General features: G+C 43.8%; 1 protein-coding gene across 2 annotated transcripts; it reads right to left on the bottom strand.

The window, feature by feature from the left end:
* Window positions 1-620: 620 nt before the first annotated feature.
* On the bottom strand, window positions 621-24,234 carry LOC137363995 (solute carrier family 35 member G1-like). Of its 2 annotated transcripts, XR_010972870.1 has the most exons (4): window positions 24,142-24,234; window positions 17,916-18,096; window positions 10,261-13,098; window positions 621-950 (listed from the first exon to the last, which is right to left on the bottom strand). XR_010972870.1 is itself a non-coding variant. In XM_068027490.1 (3 exons), exons 1-3 carry the CDS (start codon window positions 24,200-24,202, stop codon window positions 12,339-12,341), a joined length of 1,002 nt encoding a protein of 333 aa, XP_067883591.1. In that variant the 5' UTR covers window positions 24,203-24,234; the 3' UTR covers window positions 9,580-12,338. The 2 variants fall into 2 exon arrangements, 1 of the variants encoding a protein (XP_067883591.1); XM_068027490.1 differs by lacking the exon at window positions 621-950 and having other exon boundaries at window positions 9,580-13,098.
* Window positions 24,235-24,636: the final 402 nt, after the last annotated feature.

The following is a 24,636-nucleotide window of genomic DNA, read 5'->3' on the forward strand; positions in this document are numbered from 1 at the left end:
GAATTCACTACCCTAGATGGCTGTGGAAGCTCATTCATTGATCCCATCAATGGATATGGGGATAGCATGGGAAAGTGGCATTGAGGTAGATGATCAGCCATGATCTAACTGAATGGTGGAGCAGGCTTGATGGGCTGAATGGCCTACTCCTACTGCTATGTTCCTATCAACCTGTCCTGCGACCTTCAGGGATCTCTGGACATGCACTCCAAGGTCCCTCGCTTCCTCAACACCTCTCCGTATCCTCCTATTTAATGTGTATTCCTTTGCCTTGTTTGATCTCCCCAAATGCATCACCTCACACCTCTCCAGGTTAAATTCCATTTGCCAATTTTCTGCCCATCTGACCAGTCCATTGATATCTTCCTGCAATCTACAGCTATCCTCCTCTTCATCAAACATGCCACCAACTTTTGTGTCGTCTAAAAACTTCTTGATCATTCCCCCTACATTTAAGCCCAAATCATTAATATATATCACCATATCATGTTAGAATGTGGAAATAAAACATACTACTAGGCTGTGTAGAGTACTTGTCCAGATTTATTAAAAGTTAAAAAAATGCATCAAAGCAAAACAACATAGAATACCAATTCATACAATAAACAAACCTGCACAAATCACTATATGGTTTGAGCATTTAAATAACAGAAAGGAAGAGTTCAGATTTCTTGTTCAAAGTCTTGTCCGCACAATCTCAGAGGTTGTTTTAAATGAAATAGTTGCTCATGGAGTTCCTATATGGATATTGAGTAATTAAAAGACTAGAGATCATAAGTGGGTCCCTCGATTATAAGGAAGTCCATTTACTTTGATATAAAAGCAGTCCCTTTGAGAACTTTTCTGAACAGTATCCAAGCAGATACCCATCACAATAAAAAACGTTCATGGTCCAGAAGGGTTCTCTCCTCTCCATCATGTTCTCACCTTCCCACTCAGCCTAATGACACCTGGTAAAAGAGGAAATTATATTTTGGGAAAGCAACCAGCAAGAACAATGGGCAGAGTAGCAGTGCATACTAGCCTGGATTGTATTTTGTGTATTCTAACATGGAAAGACAGTCTTATTGTATATGTTGACAAGGTCTGCTTGTATATAGCCTGTTATGGGCAATGGTCACCTACAGACGAACTTTGCCACAGAACAAAGGTCTAACAGACATCCCAGAGTCACAGCTGCTGAGACCATTCGTAAAATTTGGGTTCACAGTGACCATTTCAAATCACATAAAGACACAAGTTTGCATGGTACACCTTGAAGGCTCGAGACATCAAGCTTTATTTTCTGGTAGGTTTAACCCAGGAGGGAAACAACCATCATAACGCTGCAGTGCTATACTACGTACTGCATAAAATTCCATGAATATCTATTGTTGATTCATACAATGGGCCTCATTTAAACCAAATCTATAAACAGCAGCCACATAAACTCATTAATTTTTTTCCTACTTTGAAGGTGGAAGGAAATTGTTGTAGATTATTAAAATAGTGGAAGTGGCTGTTCAGAATGAGCTACTCTTGCATTATAGTTTATATTAATAGCGGATTTAATATCATTATTGCCTGGGTCTTGTGCAGCCAACTGAACACATATTTCTCAAGATCAACAGCTGGAAGATCCATTTTTGACTAGCTCTTCCTGACTGTTTGCAATAACTGGGCCCAGGAAAACTGCTTTGTTCAAACAGCAGTGTGATGGCACCAGTGATATCCAGGCATCATCACACATATGCACACAGTGAATCCTTGTGTATAAATGCTGTATTTTTCTGGCAGTATTCAAGAGGATTGATTTTCCATGGCTGCTTTCATATGCCTTGTATTTAATCTTTTTAAATGCTATCACGAAGGCTGAAATCCACATGAAGGAAAATCCATATTGTCTATTCCACATTATTACATTTGTTTTTCTCCACCTCTTTGAGTTTGTTACACATTGGCCACAAAATTGGGCTCCGTATCACTTCTAGCCTCAGTGCTATAGGAGAATGGGGTTCCAAAAAAGGTGGCCGATTTGCTTACGGTGCAGCTCGTGCTGATCGCCATGTTTGGAAGGGGAGTAGGGCGAGCATGGCACCTGTGCACCAGAAGCACGTAGAGTAAGCATATTATGCTGATTTTGCACCCAACCTAACATTTTGGACCTCACAAGTTAACAGCTTCTCTTAAACACTCAGCGAAACATCTGTTCAGCTGCATGAGGGATCCCTCTATTGACTCTATTTTGCTGTTGCAGAGTGAGTGGAAGTACTACGTCAGTCAGAAGGAAGTGGTGCTTGACTTTTCTAAGGAGATCAGCGGAATTTGAAGACACGTCAGCAGAAAGCCTCCCATCATTTATTGGGGCTATAGTTGCAGTCCCTCTTGGGCTTCAGTATGAAAAGGACATGGAGCACAGACAGGAGAGAGGGGAAGCTGTGCACAGAGGGACGAGGAAGAGTGCTCTCAATTGAAGGCTGTACCTGCCTGGGGTATTCAGTCATGCTTCACCAAAGGAGGAGGATGCAGAACGGTTCCATCTGCACCACCCGGGCCTGCAGCAGCACAGCAGAGCGAGCATAGCACTGCCAGTGGCCGTCAAGATCATTCTGAACCTCAAAATCTACACCTCAGGATACTTCCGAGCTGGAGCCAACATTGCAAACATTTCACAGTTTGCCGTACATCACTGCATCAGGAAGACACAGAGACCCTTTACAGAAGGAGAGGGGACTTCATAACCTTCTCTCTAACCAGAGAGAAGCAGGAAGAGCAGGCATGTGTCTTTGCCACAGTAGCAGGATTCCCAATGGAGCAGGGAGCCATCCACTGCACAAAGGTGGCTCTGCGGGCGCTGCATCTCAACAGGAAGATGTTCCAGAACCTCCCAAGATTCCGTTCCCTTAATATGCAGTTGGTGTGTGGCCAAGCACAGAGCATTATGTTGATGAACTCCCATTATCTTGGCAGTCCATGAAAAGTAGGCCATTCCCACCATATTCGAGCCACCACAATGAACCAAAGGTGGCAGCTCTGTGATGAGGACTATCCACTCTACATGTGGCTCATGACTCCTCTCCACCACCTGACCACGCGTGGACAGTGCACATACAATGGCAGCCATGCTGTGACCAGGAACATCGTAGAGCAAACCATCAGCGTCCTGAAATAACAGTTTTGCTGCCTGCACCGTCCGACGTGGGGTACCTTACAGTACTCGTCAGATTGTGTCTCCAAATGCATGGTGGTCTGCTGCATGCTACACAACCTGGCTCTCATGAGGGCATGGCCCATGGAACTAGGCCTTCGGTGAGCACCTCAGAAGAAGGGTGAGGAGGAGGAAGAGGGAGGACACATCCAGGACATCGTTCTGGATGGCCTGTCCATGAGTACCTCATCAGACTCCAGTTTCCCTAAAAACAGTCCCATGTCACTACTGCTCCACAATTCCCCACCTTTCCATCCCTCTGCTAAGGATCATCACAGCCAAAATCCTGAAATAAAAGACACTACAAAAATAACCATTCCATAACAACTTTATCCAACACTTCCAATAATATACACAAACTGAACTATTCTTCACCCTTGTGCATTCACTTAGTGCCAGTCTTGTGGGTGCCTTTGCCTGGCCTAGTGCTCCTACGCAGTGTTAGCCCTTTGGCTACAGCATGGCTAATTGAAGGCTACTGACTTTCAGTGAGGGTGACTTCAGATGGCCTTGCAGGATGCCCCCAAGCTCTCGGCCTCGAGGGCCTGGCTTCAGACTGTACCACTTGGACATGGGCCGCAGCAGTCTGGGCTGGCTGGCTGAGGGGCATCAACAGGGGCACTGGTGGAGTGACAGGGATGGGAGCATGAATACTGTCATCTTGAGAGAGAACAATAGGTTCATGCTCCATAGAGCCACTGCTGCACCCCCAGGGTGACACCTCAGCAATCCTAGTAATGTTGAAGGGTGATGCTGGACTGCTGTGCGACCCTCGAAGTCCCTGAGTATTGGTATCCACAGCCATGATGGCAGCAGTCTGAGCCTGGATGGCAACAAGCAAGGAACACATGACCTCAGTCGGATTTTCCACTGCAGCAATGAGACATTAGATTAGATTAGAGATTAGATTAGAGATACAGCACTGAAACAGGCCCTTCGGCCCACCGAGTCTGTGCCGAACATCAACCACCCATTTTTTATACTAATCCTACACTAATCCCATATTCCCAACAAACATCCCCACCTATCCCTATATTTCCCTACCACCTACCTATACTAGTGACAATTTATAATGGCCAATTTACCTATTAACCTGCAAGTCTTTTGGCTTGTGGGAGGAAACCGGAGCACCCGGAGAAAACCCACGCAGACACAGGGAGAACTTGCAAACTCCACACAGGCAGTACCCGGAATCGAACCCGGGTCCCTGGAGCTGTGAGGCTGCGGTGCTAACCACTGCGCCACTGTACCGACATTGAGTCGCTTCTGCCTGTGCTGCAATGGAAACTGAAACATCAGCTGTAAGACACTGCACATCAACTGGGTCTGCAAGTGCTGTCATGGAGCTGACCACCACTTCCACGCTGGAAAGGTTGGGTTCCAAGCTCTTCACCAAGCCCTGTAACAAGTTGAAGCTGGTCTCCATGCTCCTCAACAGGCAACGACAGGTTCTGTGGCAGGCCTGCTAATGTGCCAAGCATCTCTATGTGCATGTCCAACAGCCTTCTCCTGTTGCAGGTGCTCAGGAAAATCCCAGGCTTTCTGGCCTAAATATCAGGGTAATTCTAAACACAAGTGGGAACTCAATGGCTTTCCTCATCAGAAAGTCAGGATGGTTCCTCTCTCTCTCTCTCTCTCGAGCCAAGAGCTTTTCAGAAACTTTACAAAAAGTGATCAAAAACAGCAGAAAACAGTTGGAAAGTGTTCAGCTACCCTTGCAGCCATTCAAACCATCACACAAGTATTGGTCAAAGTGCTTCAGCAACAGCCCAGGCCCCAGCCCTGTCCATCTAATAATTTCTTACTGCTTTTTCATGTATTATTAAAAGGTAGAATCATAATTTCAGAAATTAATACTGAAGTGAAATGAAACAAAGAATCAAAAGAAATTAAGTGCACTGCGTTCAGTTTGACAACTTACTGGAGGGTTTTGATTTTTTTTTAAAAATTCAGCTGGACAGGAGCTTTGAAAAATTAAAAATTAATAGAGCACCTTTCACCACCTTAGGACATCCTAAAACAATTTACAGACAATCAAGTACTTTAATAGCAGTCACTGTTGTAATGTAGGGAAGTTGCAAGAAATCTTCAGCATTCCCATTTTACAGCCTCCACATTAACCACTGCCAGTTAGCATCTCTGATACAAGAGTTTTCTGAATGAATGGCAGTCTTGATAACATTCTGCCTAACAGCACCATCTAGAGAGATGTTGGAAGCATGTTTCTGAGATTTTCCATTCATTAAATGAAACGGGGCCGAACATCTGGAATTCCTATTCTGCCTAGCCGCCTTCTGTACCGTAAATAAATAAGTGCAGAAGAGCAGGAGTCCCATCTGCCTGCAGCCAATACCATAGGCCCTGTCCCAAAGTGGGGTTGGGGCTATTGTTGTAATGGGGTGAGTATGGAGTAAATGCTAGAATGTACTCTCTGGGATTGCCATGAACTTGTGTGGGGTTGGAGAGGTCATTAATTTTAATACCAATGCTAGGGAACCTGCAACACTGCGACAGATCCATTGTGCTTACCTTGACTCACAGTCTGGAAAACCCAGGGGAGGTTGCGAACTCCAGGCAGCATAGGGGTGGGGCACCAGGTCCTCCCTGATAAATCCTCTAGCCCCATTTATAAAGGGAAGTGGGGCCACTTGCATCTTTAGGATGGGCTGTACTGCCCAGTGCCACATGGGGTCCCTCCGAGGGCCAGGGTGAAGTTAATACCCAACATAGGGGGTCCCTGCCTCTGTGTCACAGGTCTCGTTTGGGCTGACCCCACAGGGAAAAGGCTCGGGCCTGGCCCTCACCTAATCTGCAGCCTGAAGTTACCGTAAGAGTGTGCCAGAAGGGTCGCAGAGTTTCGGCTGCAGTGTATCTGCTATGAGTACATTGGAAAACGTTAATCAAATATCTGGTGTGGTTCAGACACAATCTAGTGAATCCGAGCATTAAAAGGCATGAGTTAAATAATGTAAAAGTATGACTTGAGTTGGAATAGACTCCCGAGTCTAGTGTTTTGTTTTGAAGAGGGGAAAGCAGAAAACATTTGAAAGGGTTGCAGCCTTAATTTTGTAGGGCACATATTAGCTGCTGCTGAACCATCCAGAGAGATTTCATTTCTAAGCTCACAAAGCTAAAACAAAGGAAGTGACTCGGGGGAGGAGCAGAATACAAATGCTACAATAGCAAGGAAATGTTATATTACAGATCAGGAGAAGGAACATTTAATCATGTGATAACACAAACACAGCCAAATCAACCACATAATGTCTGCCATAAATGTTTCATATTTATTGAGAAAAATACACACAGGACATTTCATTGCAGGTATTTATGCCCAGTAATTAGAAAAAAGTTACTCATACTGAAAAATTTAATTTAAATATATAGTCTTCCAACAAAGTCTATTAAGTGAAAATACATCACATTTTTCTCAAAAAATTTAAAAAATATATTTTAAAAAGCAGTTGGAAATACCTTAAAATAGCATTCATTGTCATGACTGAAATTTAGGACATTATAAAAACTTTGTATCTGTAAGATCGTCTGATTATATGATTGCAGGTATTAAACAGAATTTATAGCACAGAAGTAGGTCATTTGGCCCAACTGGTCTATGCTGGTGTTTATGTTCCAACTGAGCCTCTCCCGACCCGACTTCATTTAGCCCTATCTGCATAACCTTCCATTTCTTTCTCCCTCATACGTTTATCAGTTTCCCTTTAAATGCTTCCAGGCGATCCCTCTCAACAACTCCATATTCTAACCACTCTTTGGGTAAAGAAGTTTCTCTTGAATTCTTTGGTGGATTTATTAATGACTACCTTATATTTAATGACCCCCTACAGATATGTGACTGTAGCATCTTTTTCTATTACTGGTTGCTCTGTGCAGGCTATGCAAACAGTATCATGTGGTTAGCAAGGGCAAATCAGATCACAGAATCCACACAGACCAGTCACCCATTCTAGACCCAGCCTGAATTGCCTCTCCATTGAACTAAGTGGAAAGGAAAGTCCGACTGATTGTATAACAGGTGGCCGGTCTCCCACCACCACTGAAGGTAAAAATCAGCCATACACTGTCGCCATGTTGGATTTTGGCAGATTATTCAATGGGGAAAATATTTAAATAAGATCAAGAGTTCGATAATTTTGTCTAAAGCAGAGAGTGTCATTGAATCTCCAAGTTAACTAATTTATTTTTTGAAAGGAGCCCTTGAGAAAAACAAACAGAAAGGAGAGAAGGCCAGAAAGCAGAGCAGAGGTTTATCGCAGCTGTGGAGCATCAAGGAGGAACTAGTAAGTAAAACATGAAAAGAAGCAACCGTGTCTATGGCAATGAGCTCATAAAAGGGAGAAGACTTTGAGAGAGGGGAAAGCACGCTGGGAGACAGAAAGGGCTGGCTTCTTCGAACGACAAACTAAGCATTGTTTAGCAGCAGCGGGTAGTAACGAGAGCTCAAATTATAGGTCAGGAGCAATGGGAGAACAATTCACTCCAAAATACAAACTGATGACTTAAAGTATTTCTTCCATACATTTGGACTGAATATTGACTGTTTATTTGTGGTGGACACTGGTACTTTATGACTCCTGAAATCTGGCAATGTATTCACATGCAGACCCAATCATGACAGCCTTTGAACTCTTCTCCCTCTCACACCAACATTTTATGTCAGTTGTGTCGTCTTTGCTAAAGCTATTCCCTAATAATTACTGTTAGTATATAATAAAAACAAACATGAACATGCCACCCACTGTGTTCAGCTAGTACAAACTGTACACATCATTCAGCCCAGCTTCATCTACAGTGAACTCCCCAACTGCCATATGATATCCTACCACAGTAAATCCATATCACTGGGCACACCTTTTACTAGGGGCTGCTCACAGAAGGCCTTATGTTGCCTCAATTAACAAATGTAACAAAATGTAGCTACATATTTGTTTATATTTCACATTAACTAATTTTACACTGGAGATAAACAAGATTTGGTGATATACAGTTCATTAAGACAGCAGTGAGTCAGTCATTACTCCAAGATCCCCTTTTTGTTTCCGCCCTTTTGTACTCTACCATACCAATACTCCTGCTCCCAATTCATGGTCTTATGAAAGATGTTGCGATGAAAGATTAAATAAATGGATAAAAACGCAACTGCCTTACGTCAAGTTAAATCATTGTTGCAGGACAGATACAGAAGACAGAGATAGAGGGAGGTAAAATTTTCAATGCATCAGCTACCTGGCGCAAACAGGGAACACAAAATAAAACTGGAAACTACATAATCCCATTTCCTAGTTTTCTACCAAGTTAGCGGATGCAGAATCATGGGCTGGAAGTGACAGCAGCTGGTGCAGCAAACTCTTTATCCTTTCTTGTTGCGATTTTAAATGTGGAATTTGCAGAGAGGGGGGCGGGGCGGGGGGGGGGGGGGGGGGGGGGGGGGGGGGGGGGGTGAGGGGGGGGGGGGGGGGGGGGGGGTCGGGGGGGGGTGTGGGCGGGTGCCTATTTTAAATGAAACATCCAATAGGATTGACAAAGGGTTGCCCCAGAAAGGCAACTGCACAAACGGTCCCTCAGATTAAGGAGGAACCACCCATAATTAACCATAAAATTTAAACAAGCAAAAATAAACTCATAATTTCAGTCACAGTACTAATCGATATCAATAGAAGCTATTCCCTGCAGTGCCCAACAGTATTGGAAGTCCCCAAGCCTACATGTTCCCTCTCTAAGGCCACCTGTGTATGGACCAGACTGTGAAAGAGAGGCAGGCAATAACAACAAAATGCATTTATATAGTGCATTTAATGTAATAATGTCTCAAGGCTCTTCATAGGAGCATTGTCAGACAAAATCTGACACCGAGCCACATTAGGAACTATTGGCCAAAAGCTTAAGAGGTAGGTTTTAAGGAATGACTTAAGGGAGGAGACAGAGGTGGAGGGGTTTAGGGAGGGAGTTCCAGAACTTAGGGTCTAGATAACTAACAGCAAGGGTGCCATTGGTGAAGCAATCAAAATTGGAGATGCACAAGAGGTCAGAATTGGAGGAGCACAGCGTTTGAACCAACAGGCAACATGAAGCTTTGCAGAAACGGCGAGGCAGAGAAAATGGAAAAGGCAGTCAGGCAAGCAGCAAACAGAGACAACAGAAACAAATAAAAACTGGTGGGTAAACAACAATGAAAAACAGCAATGGTATACAAGGCAGGGAATGGAGGAGAGAAACATAAAATAAAGACTGGAGGATAAAAGAAAATGAGAGAAAAAGAGAAACAAAATACAAAACTGACTTGGAGAAAATCTCTTGTAGAATTTGAGATTACTGATGGCTTTTTAAAAATGTAATTGTGGAAAATCAAAGTCTTGTAAGACCTGTAAACTGCTCTATATGGCTGGATATTTGACAGCATGTCTATGATCTTTGGTGAATAAAGAATCCTATAACCTTGTTCCTCTTAACAAGTTCTTCATACCCCTCTCCTCTATCTCCAAAATATGGGAACTCTTTTCTAGTCTAACCTATAAATGAATTAGTTTATAACAGACAAGAGAAAGACAGACACCAAAGCCTGGAAATTACTGGGAGCAATGTTATCATGGAACAACTTAAACTCGTATCAAATTCCTCTCGCTGCTATTTTAAATGGAGGAACTAACTGTTTATTTAAATGGATTAACACTTCCATTAAAAATAGTGGAGGGGGGAAATTTGATATCTAATGTGTTAAACATCTGTACAATATCACTCCCAGTCATTGCTAGCTCATTGGTAGGATCATTTCAAATTGGAAAAAAGGCAAAACAATTGTGCAATACTTTTAAGTTCTTTTGTCCATCGAAACCTTCATATAGGGCTGAATTTAAACAGCCCCTCGATGCCGTGGGTCGCAGCAGGGGGGCCCATAAAATTCTACGGGGATAGGCCTGCCTTGACTCCCAATGTCGAGAAGGGCTCGCTGCATATTTCCGGTGGCGGTGGGACCTAGGCGCGACTCCCCGCCGCCAAGCGGCAGGGCCGTCAGCTAAATATTCAAATGAGCAGTAATGAAACGCAATTTAACTTACCTGCCGCTGGTAGCTGTCCCACGTCGATTTTACTGCCGCCGATCAAAACCCGCGCACCTTCGGAACACCACACTGGGGGGGGGGGCGGGGGCGGGAAAGACAGGGGTGAGGAGTAAAATTATCAGGGTGGGGGCAGGGTGGAAAACCTTTTTCATTGGGTGTGGGGATGGTGGGAAGGGGTTTAGGGTCAAAGGGAATAAATTTCATAGGGGTGATGGGGGGAGAAGGTGATTACTGCTAACTAATTTTTTTTTGGGGGGTGGGGGGGTGGGGGGGGGAGGAAAGACCAAAAAATTACTATGTGCATTGGGGTAGTTGGACAGGGGATTGCAGGTGTGCACAAATCTTAATATAAAGTTTCACTGACCAGATACCTTTAAAAATGTCAAATTTAATCTTAGGGCTGGAAGCCCCTTAAAAATGGAGCTGGTGCCGACACTGTTGTCAGAGACGTGGCGGCCGCCCCATGTCATCGGGGGTGGCCACTCTGCCCCCTCCATTTAAATGAGTCCCCACGGCACATCTGTCAAAAGGCCACTGCTTTCACAGCGCTTGGCCGCGAGCACGCACGCGTGCTGATAAAATTCAGCCTATATTATTGCTATTTACACAAAACATTTGTTTCATGCTTTATGAAGTGAGGTTGTTTAACACCAGACAAAATAAATAACCTCGCAACTTAGTGCAAGTATTTAAGTATAAATATAATTCAATATTAAGAGTTGATCCTCCATGTGCACATTCTGATGTTTGCTACAAAAGGTAGTTGCAGAAGTGGCCAAAACTAGTGAAATACTCTTCTGCAAATTCAACAGTCCTTTTCTATGTGGGCACAGTGGCCTGATTGATTATTCTGAATGCACTGTATGCTGTATTGTTGTGATGACACTGTGTTCTATATGTAGAAAACTGGAACTTAACGTGTACTCAGCAGTTCTGGTTACCGTTTGGAACATGCTGCAGAAGGCTGGTCAGTTAGCACCTTTAATCGTTAGCTTCATAATCAGTACATATATACTACAGGCTGCTGGATAACTGTAGAATGGTGTATTGAGTGAACAAAATTAACTTGGTTACTCTACACTAAACTGTAATCATATTTCTTCTTACATATGCAGCATTGAAGTTTTATCTGTTCTTAAAGTGAGAACATTCTGAAGGATCTACTTTTATCAAACAGTTTGCAGGTTAAATAATTCTGTAGTTAATTTATAATTTCAGAAAATCACACATCTATAGTGCTGGAGCCCCATCAGAATACTAAAAAAGAAAGAGCTTGCATTTATAGAGCATCTTTACTGACCTCAGGAAGTCCCAAAGTGCTTCACAACCAATGATATACTTTTGAAGTGTAGTCCTTGGTGGCAGCCAATTTGCGGACAGTTAGGTCTCACAAAGAACAAGGAGATAAATTACCAGATAATGTGTCATTGTTGAGAGACATACGTTGACCAGGACACCAGAAAACCCACCTGCTCTTCTTTGAGCAGTGCCGTGGGATCTTTTACAGCCACGTGAAGGGGAAGACAGGGCCTTGTTTTATCATCTCACCCACAAGGCGGCACCTCCAACAAGCAACATGCCCTCTGTGCTGCACTAAAGTATCAGCTCAGATTATGTGTTCAAGTCTCTAGAGGGATGCTAAATCCCATGACCCTCTGACTCAGAAGTAGCAGAGTTACCATAGAGCCATAACCGACACCCATATAGGTCAAGGACAGTCTGCTGAACTCTGAAAGAGTATGTTTGTCTAAATAACAAAGTATGAGATTTTGAACTATCTTGTCACAACTGTGCTTCGTCAAAAGTATACAATATTACAAAAAATTTAATTTTGATTCTTTAAAAATAATTTTTAAAGATTAACAATTTAAATAATTGCTCTTATTCCTGTATCATCCTGAGAAAATAACAGTTAAGGGTATGAGTATTCAATTATTGTATTCAGGAAGCAGATAATCAGTTACCCTTGCCTTTCTTAACAAGTTGCTTCAGCGTTCCACCAACAACTACATTCAAATTTTGCCTATCTTCCCGAGCAGATCTTCTACTTCATTACAAAACATAATAAGCCACGGTTAATTTTGGCTTTTCTTGGTCTTTCTGGTGCTGGTGTACCATTTCCGGATAGCAACTCCAGTGGTGCCAACTGTCACACAAAGTGCTCCTCCCAAACTCCACCAGGTGGGGGAATAATTGATGAATAAGTACTGAAGTATAAAGGCCAGCACCACTTCCGTGGTCTTCACAAGAGCCACGGATGCAGCCTTCTCAATCTGCAAGGCTTTTGTGAGAAAGATCTGACCTCCCAATCCACAGACGCCAATCAGGATAAGAAATGCTCGATCGATCCCACAGAAGGGCAGGCGCCATTCCTGAATGACTGAGACCACAATCACGGATAGAACTAATCCAATCACTGAGTAGTACCAGATGGAAAGGACATAATTAACGGATTTGCCCATTTTCCGAATCACTGTCAGCGTCATTGCCGCACAGACTGCACTTCCGAAAGCAGCGGCAGTCCCCTTGATGCGACTCTTGTAGTCGATTTCAATTCCAGAAACCTGTGAGCCAAAGAGAAATGGAGGCTTGGCGATGAGGATTACCCCAGTTAAAGTAAAGGCAGTGAAGACAGGATCCCACAAAGTGCATTTTTCCTTCAGAAAAATGCATGCAAATAAGGTAACAAAGACCGGGTTACTAAACATAATGACCGTCGCATCGGCCAAAGGCAGCTGTTGAATGGCATAGAAGAGCAGCATCATAGCAGTAGCACCAAGGATCCCTCGCATGAAAATCAAAATTCGTAATCCCTTTGGTCCCAGCAAGTCTAGTCTGCAAAACAACGACAGATTTTTAAAGCATTAAAATGTAGTGCAAGCGTTTCTCTTAACCGTCATACATTTTTTTTTTACCTTCAGTTTCTTGATTTGGTTGGAGATTAAATGGGAACTATTTCTTGGCTTAGCTTTATTTACAAGTACTGATTTTCCCCATTCATTTTCAAATTGCTCCTGCCAACGGTTGGAACAAATTACATGTTAGTTCTGAACGTCTCACATAACTGATATCACAGTCTCGCACTCTGGAGATCACTAAAATCCTACCCTTGTGCAAGAAGGAATCAGCCACCATGTGGTGCTGCAGAGTACTGCAGGATAACAGTAGCGAACAATAGGGAGAAATTTTAACTGTTGGGGTGGGGATGGGAGGTTTGACTGCTGGACCACACCAGTTGCCCACCTGATGGGGCTGGAAGGAGGGAAAGTCCATCTAAAACCTCACAACCATGCCATCCGTGGTTTATGGGTGGGGGAAAAACGGGCATCTACCATGGCTTGGGCTTTGACCCAGGAGAATGATAGGCCCGGGGGAAGGCAAATGCATAAATAATGGTGTGGGGTGATAGCATGGGAGCACAGGGAGGCAGTGTCCCACATTATTTGTGCAGCCCAGAGAAGCACTTCCGTTAGTACTGGCCCAGCAATAGCCGTTTTAAAGTTACTGTTTTTGTGCTGCTGTGTAAAATCGGGCACAGTTTGCACAGTACATTCTCCTATCTCCCAAAATGGCAATTGAGGTCCTGTGCCCATCATAGGACCCCAGTTTGCATATTAAAAGGGTTCTACCGCCTGAAGCAAGCAAGCATTCCAGCTGCCTAATAATAAGCCCCTTTCAGGATGGTGTCAGCTGGATGGTGAGCAGTACAAGGCACTGAGTTTTCCCTTGCAAATTTGGAGGCACCTCTGCTTTGGTTACACTTGTACATCCAATGAAAATCTCCCCCTAGGAATTTCACAACCTTTCAATGGGCCAATTTTGTAGAGTATGACAGACCAAAGCAGACAGCAAAAGCCACAAACAATAACGTTTGTGTGCCTGACACCAGATTCCCGAAGCAGCTGTTCTACTCAGAACTTGGTCGCAGCAGCAGACTCCCAGGAGGAGAACGGAAACACTTGAGATGTCCTCAAAGCATCCCGGAAGAGATCAAACATCCCGTCAACTCGTGGGAGTCCCTGGTTCGTGACCATCCTAGATGGAGAAAGCTCATTCGGAAAGGCATCGTACAACTCGTGGGACTTTGTCAGGAACATTCGGAGGTGAAGTCGAGGCGTTGAAGGGAGCGCACAAACCTCCAAGCTACTCATCTACCTGACCCTTAAGCACCATCTGCCCCTCATGCGGCAGTGTCTGCAGATCATACATTGTATTTATCAGCCATCTCAGAACTAGAGCATGGCTACCCGACCTGAACCAGACGACATGTGTCGGGTTCGGGTCGGGTCGGGTCACTTTTCCGGGTCCGGCATTCGGGCTCGGGGCGCATCGGGCTGGGTCGGACACAGTGACAGCCAGGCGTCAAGGTGGGAAATGTGCATCCGGACTCCGCACTAGCCTGTAATGAGCGATTCCATCCAAGGTAGAGCACAACCTCTTTAATATAATCAACTTCATTCTGGTGGTCGGGTTGGGCGCGGGAAAAAAAAAAATCAAAGGACTTGAGCCGGGTCGGATGTGGCTCTGTCGGGCTCGGGTCGGGTTGCAATTACACACCCGAGTAGGCCTTAACTCAGAACCCATCGAACTAGAGTGGAAACAAGTCACCCTCGATCACAAGGGACTGCCTAAGAAGAAGAGTATTTTCCAGAAACTCTAAGGAGCAGTAATGTGGGTTTACTGCAAGATTATGAATGGCAATTATTGTACCATTACCACTGGAGTCCCCAAGGATCTGTCTGTGGGCCCCTCCAATTCCTCATTTACATGCTGCCCTTTTCCAATATCATAGGGTCAGCTTCCACATATATGTCGACGGCACCCAGCTCTACAAATGCATCACCTCTCTCATCCCTTCCATTAATTTGGTGTTGTCCAAAATCCAGTCTTGGATGAGCCGTAATTTCCTCCAGTTAAATAACGGAAAGACAAAAGCTGTTGTCTTTGGCCCTTTACTCTCAATTCTCTCCTACTTCAGCCCATGTGCTGATGAAACTCTCAGCAATGTCTTTGCTACTTCCAGATTCAACTATTTCATTGAGAAAGACAGCAAGAAAACGAAAACAAGAGAAAGAGCAAAAGAAAGAAAAATATTTGCACGTGGCTTTCATGACCTCAGGACATCCCAGATCACTTTACAGCCAATGCGGTACTTTTCAAGTGTAGTCACTGTTGTAGGAAGTACAGCAACCAAAGTGTGCACAGGAAGATCCCACAATCAGTAAAGAGATCATGATCATACGTCTTTTTTAAAAAAGTGATATTGATTGAAGAAAAATTATTGGCCAGGACATTGGGGAGAACTCCTTGAAATAGTATCATGAGATCTTTTATGTCCACCTCAGAGTGCAGACAGGGTCTCTATTTAACATCTCAACTGAACAATGCCACATCCAACAGTGCAACACTCCCTCAGTACTGCACTGCAATGTCCAACTCTCTTTCTTTCTCTCTAGAAAATTGGTTGCAGGAGATTGGCATTGAACTGTGCATTTTTATTTTGAGTTCAAGGATCAGCTTTCTTGGAGAGTTCTTTTTTTTTTTAAAAATAAATTAGAATTCCATTGGCAAGTCAAACCATAAATCTCATCGCAAGAGCATTTCAATACAACTCCAGTAGCTTATGCAAAGGATTATCCTCTGCCATGTCCAGCGCAATGCCACCAAATACATCTTTCCATCCCCTCTCATTTCAGTATTCTGAAGAGATCATTCCCTCCATGACACCCTTGTCCACTCTTCCCTCACCACCAATACCCCGCTGCCCTTCCCATTCCACCTTCCATGCAAGCACAGGAGATGCAACACCTACTCTTTTACTTCCTGCCTTCCCATCTGTGCAGGGCCCCAAATACTCCTTCCAGGTGTAACAGCGATTTATTTGTATTTCTTTCAATTTAGTATATTGTATTTGCTTCTCAAAATGCAACCTCCCCAACATTGGGGAGATCAAATGCAGATTGGGGACCAATTTGCTGAACTCCTCCATTCAGCCCTCAAGTGTGATGCTGAGCTTCCAGTTGCTTACCATTTTAGTTCTCCACTCCCACTCTGACCTCTGTCCTCAGCCTCCTACAATGTTCTTATGGAACTCAACGAAAGCTCAAGGAACAGCATCTCATTTTTCGATTAGGCATTTTATAGTCTTCTAGACGCAACATCGAGTTCAACAATCTTGAATCCTAACCACTGCTTCCAATTTTTCAGACAGCAAGTGCTGGTAATGATCCTGCTCTTCATTAAATTACTCCTGCATTCCCCCCTACCACAGACCTTCCACTTTGTTCTTTCCTCCTCTCCCACCTTTCCTTGCCTCTGTACTTGCTTAAAACTTGTTAAACCTGTAACGATTTCCAGTTATGATGAAAGGTCACAGTCCTGAAATGTTAACTGTTTCACTCTTCACAGATGCTTACAGGCCTGCCAATATTTCCAGCATTTTCCATATGTATAAAACTACATTTTTAATGACTTCCATTATCACTGTTGGATGAATATAAAGGGCGCCGTGGTCAGAACAGTGGTTCATTTGAGCTAGTCTGCAATCAACATCAGGACCCAATGGGAAGTTCACAAGTCCAGCATTGGCCTGAAGGTCAAAGATTCAAGGCCTTTTAGGAAAGTTGGAGATGCAGTCCATTGAGAAAGTGAAAATCTGATCCTGGATGATGAAAATCCAGAGTTGGGAACACTAGAAGCCTGTCTGGAGGTCTGGAAAGGATCAGATATGTCTTGCGTTTAATTAAGATATTAACTTAATTTGTATTATATTAAACTACTTCAGTTTAACCATATTAAAAACTAAATTCTCCCCTGACATCGATCCTTGATCTGATATGTCTTGCTGTTGTCTTTTCAAGTAACAAAATAAGCAACTCTAAAAGCAATCTTGAATATATTTACTTCTTGCCATGATCTTTAAGTTTGAATGTCTCAAACAACCAGGAGGTAATTTCAGTATTTAAAATCAGGATTATGTTTAGTCCATATCATCAGCATTGAACTGACAAGAGAATAAATATATTTAAAGATGGACAAACCACTGAGGCCAAATCACTCAATATGATATTCCAGTGAGTTGCCAGTCTCCCATTGTAGGCCTAGCAGTAAGTACTTGGTAAATGAGTTTGTCTGGGATATTTAAGCCAATGTATTTTTCCCACAAACGGCAATGCACCCTGTTGTATCGCTCAGTACCACAGATTAAAGTACAATTACCCCATTAATGCATCAGGAAAGCTTTAGCTTACATACAAGATAGAAAGAAAATGATTTTTTACTTGTTTGTAACCCTAACCATGATATCCACAGGAACATTACACAAAGGTGGCAACAGTTCAAAAACAATTTATGCTTTTGCAGCTAAAGTCTCAGTTCTCAGCGAACCAAACTGGTCAAATTTGTTTACCTACACTGTATGCCTACAGTAAACAAATATTAACAAGCTTTACATCACTGTTAAAGGGACAGCTTGGTAATTTATCGAATCTTGAGGGCTGTAAAATTTATAACACGCCCCTTAGAATTGTTCCACAAATTACACAGTTTTACAAATCCTAAATATGATATATGTATTTCATTATGCTAATGGTAACTCCAAACATAATACTTGCATCATATAGCAAGCCACGCGATGCTTTTTTTGTACTTACTCATTATATACAATGATGGGCCATGTAAACAAGCATTGAAATAAACATCGAATCCCACTGATTTCCAGAGCATGAATGCCTTCAATCTTCTTCACCAAGAGTGAAGTGACTGAAAAGAACAAACAGGATAGCAAGACATAACATAATCCAAGCCCCACCCATTTGGGCTTCTTCTCTGTTGCTGAAAGGAAAAAAAAAAGAAAACTAATTTACCAAAAATGTTTTAATAATAGATATATAATATCTACAATATAGGAGTATCATAGAATTAACAGCAAAGGAACAGGCCATTTAGTCTGTTATGACCAGGTGAGAAAGGTGTCTAGGGGTCCCTCTCAGCTTTCACCTGGTCTTACCATAACAGGGTTTAATTTTAAACACACCGTGTTTTTAGCTCCCCCTTGGTGAATCCTTGTTCACCACTTCCCAATTATAAGGCAAAGAAACCAGCACAAACAGGCTTTCTTGGGTTTAAAGAAGAAAAGTTGAAATTTATTCAACTTAAACTCTAATTCGGTTGATGCCTACAGATACAAGATGCGCCCAAGCTCGCATGCATATGTGATACACACATGCAAACAGAGACAGAAAAGAGAATAAAAATAAAGTAGAAAAGTTTGAGACAATATCGGAAGAGTTTTTGCAACGGTTCTTCAAGCTCACTGTACAGTCCTTGATTGTAGGTAGACCTTGCTGTTCGTTGGGGCCCAGTATTCTTCTTAAACCTTGTTCGCTGTAGGAGACTCTCTCTTGGAGTTCATGTGTCTTCAGTGAATTCAGAGGCTTGTAAGAAAGAGATGGGAGCAGACAGGAGAGAGCTTCTCAGTCCAAGAGTAAATAGACAGAGTTCAAATTGTCCGTACAATTCAGTAAAGCCCAGGTTGCCAAGAAGGTTAGTCATGTGACTAACTGGTCTGACCACGTCTTGGATTGTATCACCTTGGAGCATTCCAGAGACTGCTCCTCTTACAATACCCGGTGATCAAAGGTCCATTGTGGGTTGAATGGGTCAGGAATGGTCCTTTTTCCTACCAATCACCATCTGTTAATATGCAAATGTCTTTTCCAACCACGGCTGATCTGTTTAACAACCCTTTCTTCACTATAGTAACAGTTTAAAATCAATGTTCATGAAAAAATTAATGTGCCTCGTTCTCAGCAGGTGGGGGCCTAGCATGACAGGTCAAACTGGACTATGCTGCTGATAATGTTCCACACCAGCCTCCCCACAGTCTACTCCATTTAACCCTATCTGCATAATCAACATATGCATTGTAAACAGTAACTTTACACTGAAATTTATACAACGATGGTTCCAGTCAGGCCCGACTCAAATTCCAGTTCTCCTGCCCAAATTCCTCTCTTAGTAAAGCTTAAATGTATGAGAGCATAGACAGGCCCACCCACACTCAACATTTAAATCAACTCCAAGATAAGTTTTAAAAAGTGCTCAATGAACTCAATCTGTACTGACTTGCATTCGATGTGGGGTAAAATCCAGTGGGTGTGTCTCTTGGCTTCTCTCTGGTTTCATTCTGGTCTCTAAGCTACACTGAAACCACTTAACAGTGCCACTAAAGTTGCATTATAAATCCATACTTTGTTAAATCAAGTTGAGGGGCTATGACTTTCCTGCTACCTTTTCGTCTATGCAAAAATTTTACATTTAAATAAGATAAAACATTTCAACACATTAGTCCTCCATATCTGGGATAATAAATAGAGGAATAGAATATAAAAGCAAAGTGCGCATGCTAGAACTTTATAAATCACTGGTTAGGCCTCAGCTTGAGTATTGTGGACAATTGTGGGCATCACACTTCAGGAAAGACATAAAGGCCTGTTTTTCATTCGTTCGTGGGATGTGGGCGTCGCTGGCTAGGCCAGCATTTGTTGCCCATCCCTAATTGCCCTTGAGAAGGTGGTGGAGAGCTGCCTTCTTGAACTGCTTGAAACAAAAGAACAAAAGTACAGTACAGCACAGGAATAGGCCATTCGGCCCTCCAAGCCTGCGTCAATCTTGATGCCTGTCTAAACTAAAACCTTCTGCACTTCCGGAATCCGTATCCCTCTATTCCCAGCCTATTCATGTATTTATCAAGATGCCTCTTAAGCGTCGCTATCGTACCTGCTTCCACCACCTCCCCCGGCAGAAAGTTCCAAGCACTCAGCACCCTCTGGCTAAAGAACTTGCCTCGCACATCCCCTCTAAACTTTGCCCCTCTCACCTTAAACCTATGTCCCCTAGTAACTGACTCTTCCACCAAGGAAAAAAACTTCTGACTATCCACTCTGTCCATGCCGGTCATAACTTTGTAAACCTCTATCATGTCGCCCCTCCACCTCCGTCGTTCCAGTGAAAACAATCAGAGTTTATACAACCTCTCCTCATAGCTAATGCCTTCCAGACCAGGAAACATCCTGGTAAACCTCTTCTGTAACCTCTCCAAAGCCTCCACGTCCTTCTGGTAGTGTGGCGACCAGAATTGCATGCAATATTCTAAGTGTGGCCTAACTAAAGTTCTGTACAGCTGCAGCATGACTTGCCAATTTTTATACTCTATGCCCCGACCGATGAAGGCAAGCATGCCATATGCCTTCTTGACTACCTTATCCACTTGCGTTGCCACTTTCAGTGACCTGTGGACCTGTACGCCTAGATCTCTCTGCCTGTCAATACTCCTAAGGGTTCTGCCATTTACTGTATACTTCCCACCTGCATTAGACCTTCCATAATGCATTATCTCACATTTGTCCGGATTAAACTCCATCTGCCATTTCTCCGTCCAAGTCTCCAACCAATCTATATCCTGCTGTATCCTCTGACAATCCTCATCACTATCCACAACTCCACCAATCTTGGTGTCGTCCACAAACTTACTAATCAGACCAGCTACATTTTCCTCCAAATCATTTATATATACACTAAAAACAGCAAAGGTCCCAGCACTGATCCCTGCGGAACACCACTAGTCACATCCCTCCATTCAGAAAAGCACCCTTCCACTGCTACCCTCTGTCTTCTATGACCGAGCCAGTTCTGTATCCATCTTGCCAGCTCACCTCTGATCCCATGTGACTTCATCGTTTGTACCAGTCTGCCATGAGGGACCTTGTCAAAGGCTTTACTGAAGTGCATATGGACAACATCCACTGCCCTTCCTTCATCAATCATTTTCGTCACTTCCTCAAAAAACTCAATCAAGTTAGTGAGACACGACCTTCCCTTCACAAAACCATGCTGCCTCTTGCTAATAAGATTGTTTGTTTCCAAATGGGAGTAAATCCTGTCCCGAAGAATCCTCTCTAATAATTTCCCTACCACAGATGTAAGGCTCACCGGCCTATAATTTCCCGGATTATCCTTGCTACTCTTCTTAAACAAAGGACCTCACCTGTAGCCAATAAGGATATAAAGATTTCTGTCAAGGCCCCAGCAATTTCTTCCCTTGCCTCCCTCAGTATTCTGGGGTAGATCCCATCAGGCCCTGGGGACTTATCTACCTTAATGCTTTGCAAGATGCCCAACATCTCCTCCTTTTTGATAACGACATGACCCAGACTATCTACACTCCCTTCCATAGACTCATCAACCACCAAGTCCTTCTCTTTGGTAAATACTAAAGTACTCATTTAGTACCTTGCCCATATCCTCTGGCTCCACACATAGATTCCCTCCTCTGTCCTTGAGTGGGCCAACCCTTTCCCTGGTTACCCTCTTGCTCTTTATATACGTATAAAAAGCCTTGGGATTTTCCTTAACCCTGTTTGCCAATGACTTTTCATGACCCCTTTTAGCCCTCCTGACTCCTTGCTCAAGTTCCTTCCTACTGTCTTTATATTCCTCAAGGGCTTCGTCTGTTCCCAGCTTTCCAGCCCTTCCGAATGCTTCCTTTCTCTTTTTGACTAGGCTCACAATATCCTGCGTTATCCAAGGTTCCCAAAACCTGCCAAACTTATCCTTCTTCCTCACAGGAACATGCTGGTCCTGGATACTAATCAACTGACGTTTGAAAGACGTGTCAGATGTTGATTTACCCTCAAACAGCCTCCCCCAATCTAAATTCTTCAGTTCCTGCCTAATATTGTTATAATTAGCCTTCCCCCAATTTAGCACCTTCACCTGAGGACTACTCTTATCCTTATCCACAAGTACCTTAAAACTTACGGAATTACGGTCACTGTTCCATAAATGCTCCTGTACTGAAACTTCGACCACCTGGCCGGGCTCATTCCCCAATACCAGGTCCAGTACGGCCCCATCCCTAGTTGGACTATCTACATATTGTTTCAAGAAGCCCTCCTGGATGCTCCTTACAAATTCTGCCCCATCCAAGCCCCTAGCACGAAGTGAGTCCCAGTCAATATAGGTGGAAGTTAAAAATCACAAACCACTACAACCCTGTTACCTTTACATCTTTCCAAAAATCTGTCTACATATCTGCTCCTCTACCTCCCGCTGGCTGTTGGGAGGCCTGACAACATCGTGACTGCACCCTTCCTATTCCTGAGCTCCACCCATATTGCCTCACTGTATGACCCCTCCGAGGTGTCCTCCCTCAGTACAGCTGTGATATTCTCCTTAACCAGTAATGCAGCTCCCCCAACCCTTTTACATCCCCCTCTATCCCGCCTGAAGCTTCTAAATCCCAGAACATTTAGCTGCCAATCCTGTCCTTCCCTCAACCAAGTCTTTGTAATAGCAACATCATAGTTCCAAGTACTAATCCAAGCTTGAAGTTCATCTGCCTTACCTGTTATACTTCTCGCATTGAAACAAATGCACTTCAGACCACCAGTCCCAATGTGCTCAGCAACATCTCCCTGCCTGCTCTTCCTCTCAGTCTTACTGGCCTTATTTACTAGCTCCCCCTCATTTATTTCACCTGCTGTCCTACTGCTCTGGTTCTCACCCCCCTGCCACACTAGTTTAAACCCTCCCGAGTGACGCTAACAAACCTCGCAGCCAGAATATGTGTGCCCCTCCAGTTTAGATGTAACCCGTCCTTCTTGTACAGGTCCCATCTGTCCCTGAAGAGATCCCAATGATCCAGATATCTGAAACCCTCCCTTCTACACCAGCTGTTCAGCCATGTGTTTAGCCTCACTGGCACGTGGCACAGGGAGTAATCCCGAGATTACAACCCTAGAGATCCTGTCTTTTAACTTTCTACCTAACTCCCTGAACTCCCCCTACAGGACCTAGTCACTCTTCCTGCCTATGTCATTGGTACCGATGTGTACCACAACCTCTGGCTGTTCACCCTCCCCCTTCAGAGACATCCTTGACCCTGGCACCAGGGAGGCAACATACCATCCTGGAGTCTCTTTCACATCCACAGAAGCGCCTATCTGTGCCCGTGACTATGGAGTCCCCTATAACTAATGCTCTTCTGCGCTTTGTCCCTCCCTGAACAACAGTGCTAGCCGTGGTGCCACTGCTCTGGCTGCTGCTGTTGTTTTCCCGATAGGCCATCCCCTCCCGCACCACCCCCCCCCCCCCACCCCACCCCCCCAACAGTATCCAAAATGGTATACTTGTTAGAGAGGGGGATAGCCACAAGGGATTCCTGCATTGACTGCTTGCCCCTTCTAGCAGTCACCCATCTATCTGCCTGCTCTTTGGGTGTAACCACTTCTCTAAAACTCCTGTCTATGACGCTTTCTGCCACCTGCATGCTCCTAAATGCATCCAGTTGCTGCTCCAACTGATCCATGCGGTCTGTGAGGAGCTGCAACTGGGTTCACTTCCTGCAGATGTAGTTGTCCGGAACGCTGGAAGCATCACGGGCCTCCCACATCTCACAGGTGAAGCACTTCACCCCTCTAACTGACATTTCTAGCACTAATTAATAAATTAATTTAAAATACTTAAATTCTTACTAAATTATGTTACAATTAACTATATGGTCCCTAGTGCTAGATTTCTACTATAAATATTAAATGCTAACTACATGCAGTAATCTCCTCCCTCTGCTTTAGTTACTCTACTTATTAAATTAGTTAATTAGGGTTTTAATCAATTTTTATCAATGTTTTATTTTAAAATTCAGTACAAATTCCCTACCAGCCAATCTGGTCACAGCTTTCCTGTGACGTCACTTTTTCAGTTTTTTTTAGGTTTTTATTCCAGTTTTTTTAAAAAAATCTGGTCTGGAACTCCGCCCTCCCAGTCTTCGCCCTGGATAAAGGCCACGAATCCCCGAGGTAAATTTTTTATACTTACAGGTCTGGAACTCCACCCTTCGAGTCTTCTCCCTTGATGCTCGGGGCGTACACCCACCCATGGTGCTGACGGAAGGGAGTTCCAGGATTTTGACCCAGCGAAAGTGAAGGAACGGTGATATAGTTCCAAGTCAGGATGGCGCGTGACTTGGAGGGGAACTTGCAGGTGGTGATGTTCCCACACATCTTTCTAGGTGGTAGAGGTCGCGGGTTTGGAAGGTGCTGTCAAAGAAGCCTTGGTGAGTTGCTGCAGTGCATCTTGTAGATGGCACACACTGCTGTCACTGTGAATCGGTGATGAAGGAAGTGAATGTTGAAGGTGCTGGATGGGGTGCCAATCAAAAAGGCTGCCTTTTCCTGGATGGTGTTGAGCTTCTGGAGTGTTGTTGGAGCTGCACCCATCCAGGAAAGTAGAAAGTATTCCAACAGACTCCTGACTTGTGCCTTGTAGATGGTGGACAGGCATTGGGGAGTCAGAAGGTGAGTTACTCGCCAC

The sequence above is a fragment of the Heterodontus francisci genome, unplaced genomic scaffold (assembly GCF_036365525.1).
Source record: "Heterodontus francisci isolate sHetFra1 unplaced genomic scaffold, sHetFra1.hap1 HAP1_SCAFFOLD_1497, whole genome shotgun sequence".
Classification (NCBI taxonomy): Eukaryota; Metazoa; Chordata; class Chondrichthyes; order Heterodontiformes; family Heterodontidae; genus Heterodontus; species Heterodontus francisci.

Coding starts and splice junctions, on each gene's coding strand:
- LOC137363995 (XM_068027490.1), bottom strand. CDS start 24,202: ATGGGTGGGTGTACGCCCCGAGCATCAAGGGAGAAGACTCGAAGGGTG. Junction 18,097..24,141: donor AAGGGTGGAGTTCCAGACCT/GTAAGTATAAAA, acceptor TTTTCCTTTCAG/CAACAGAGAAGAAGCCCAAA. Junction 13,099..17,915: donor CCCATCATTGTATATAATGA/GTAAGTACAAAA, acceptor GTTGTTTTGCAG/ACTAGACTTGCTGGGACCAA.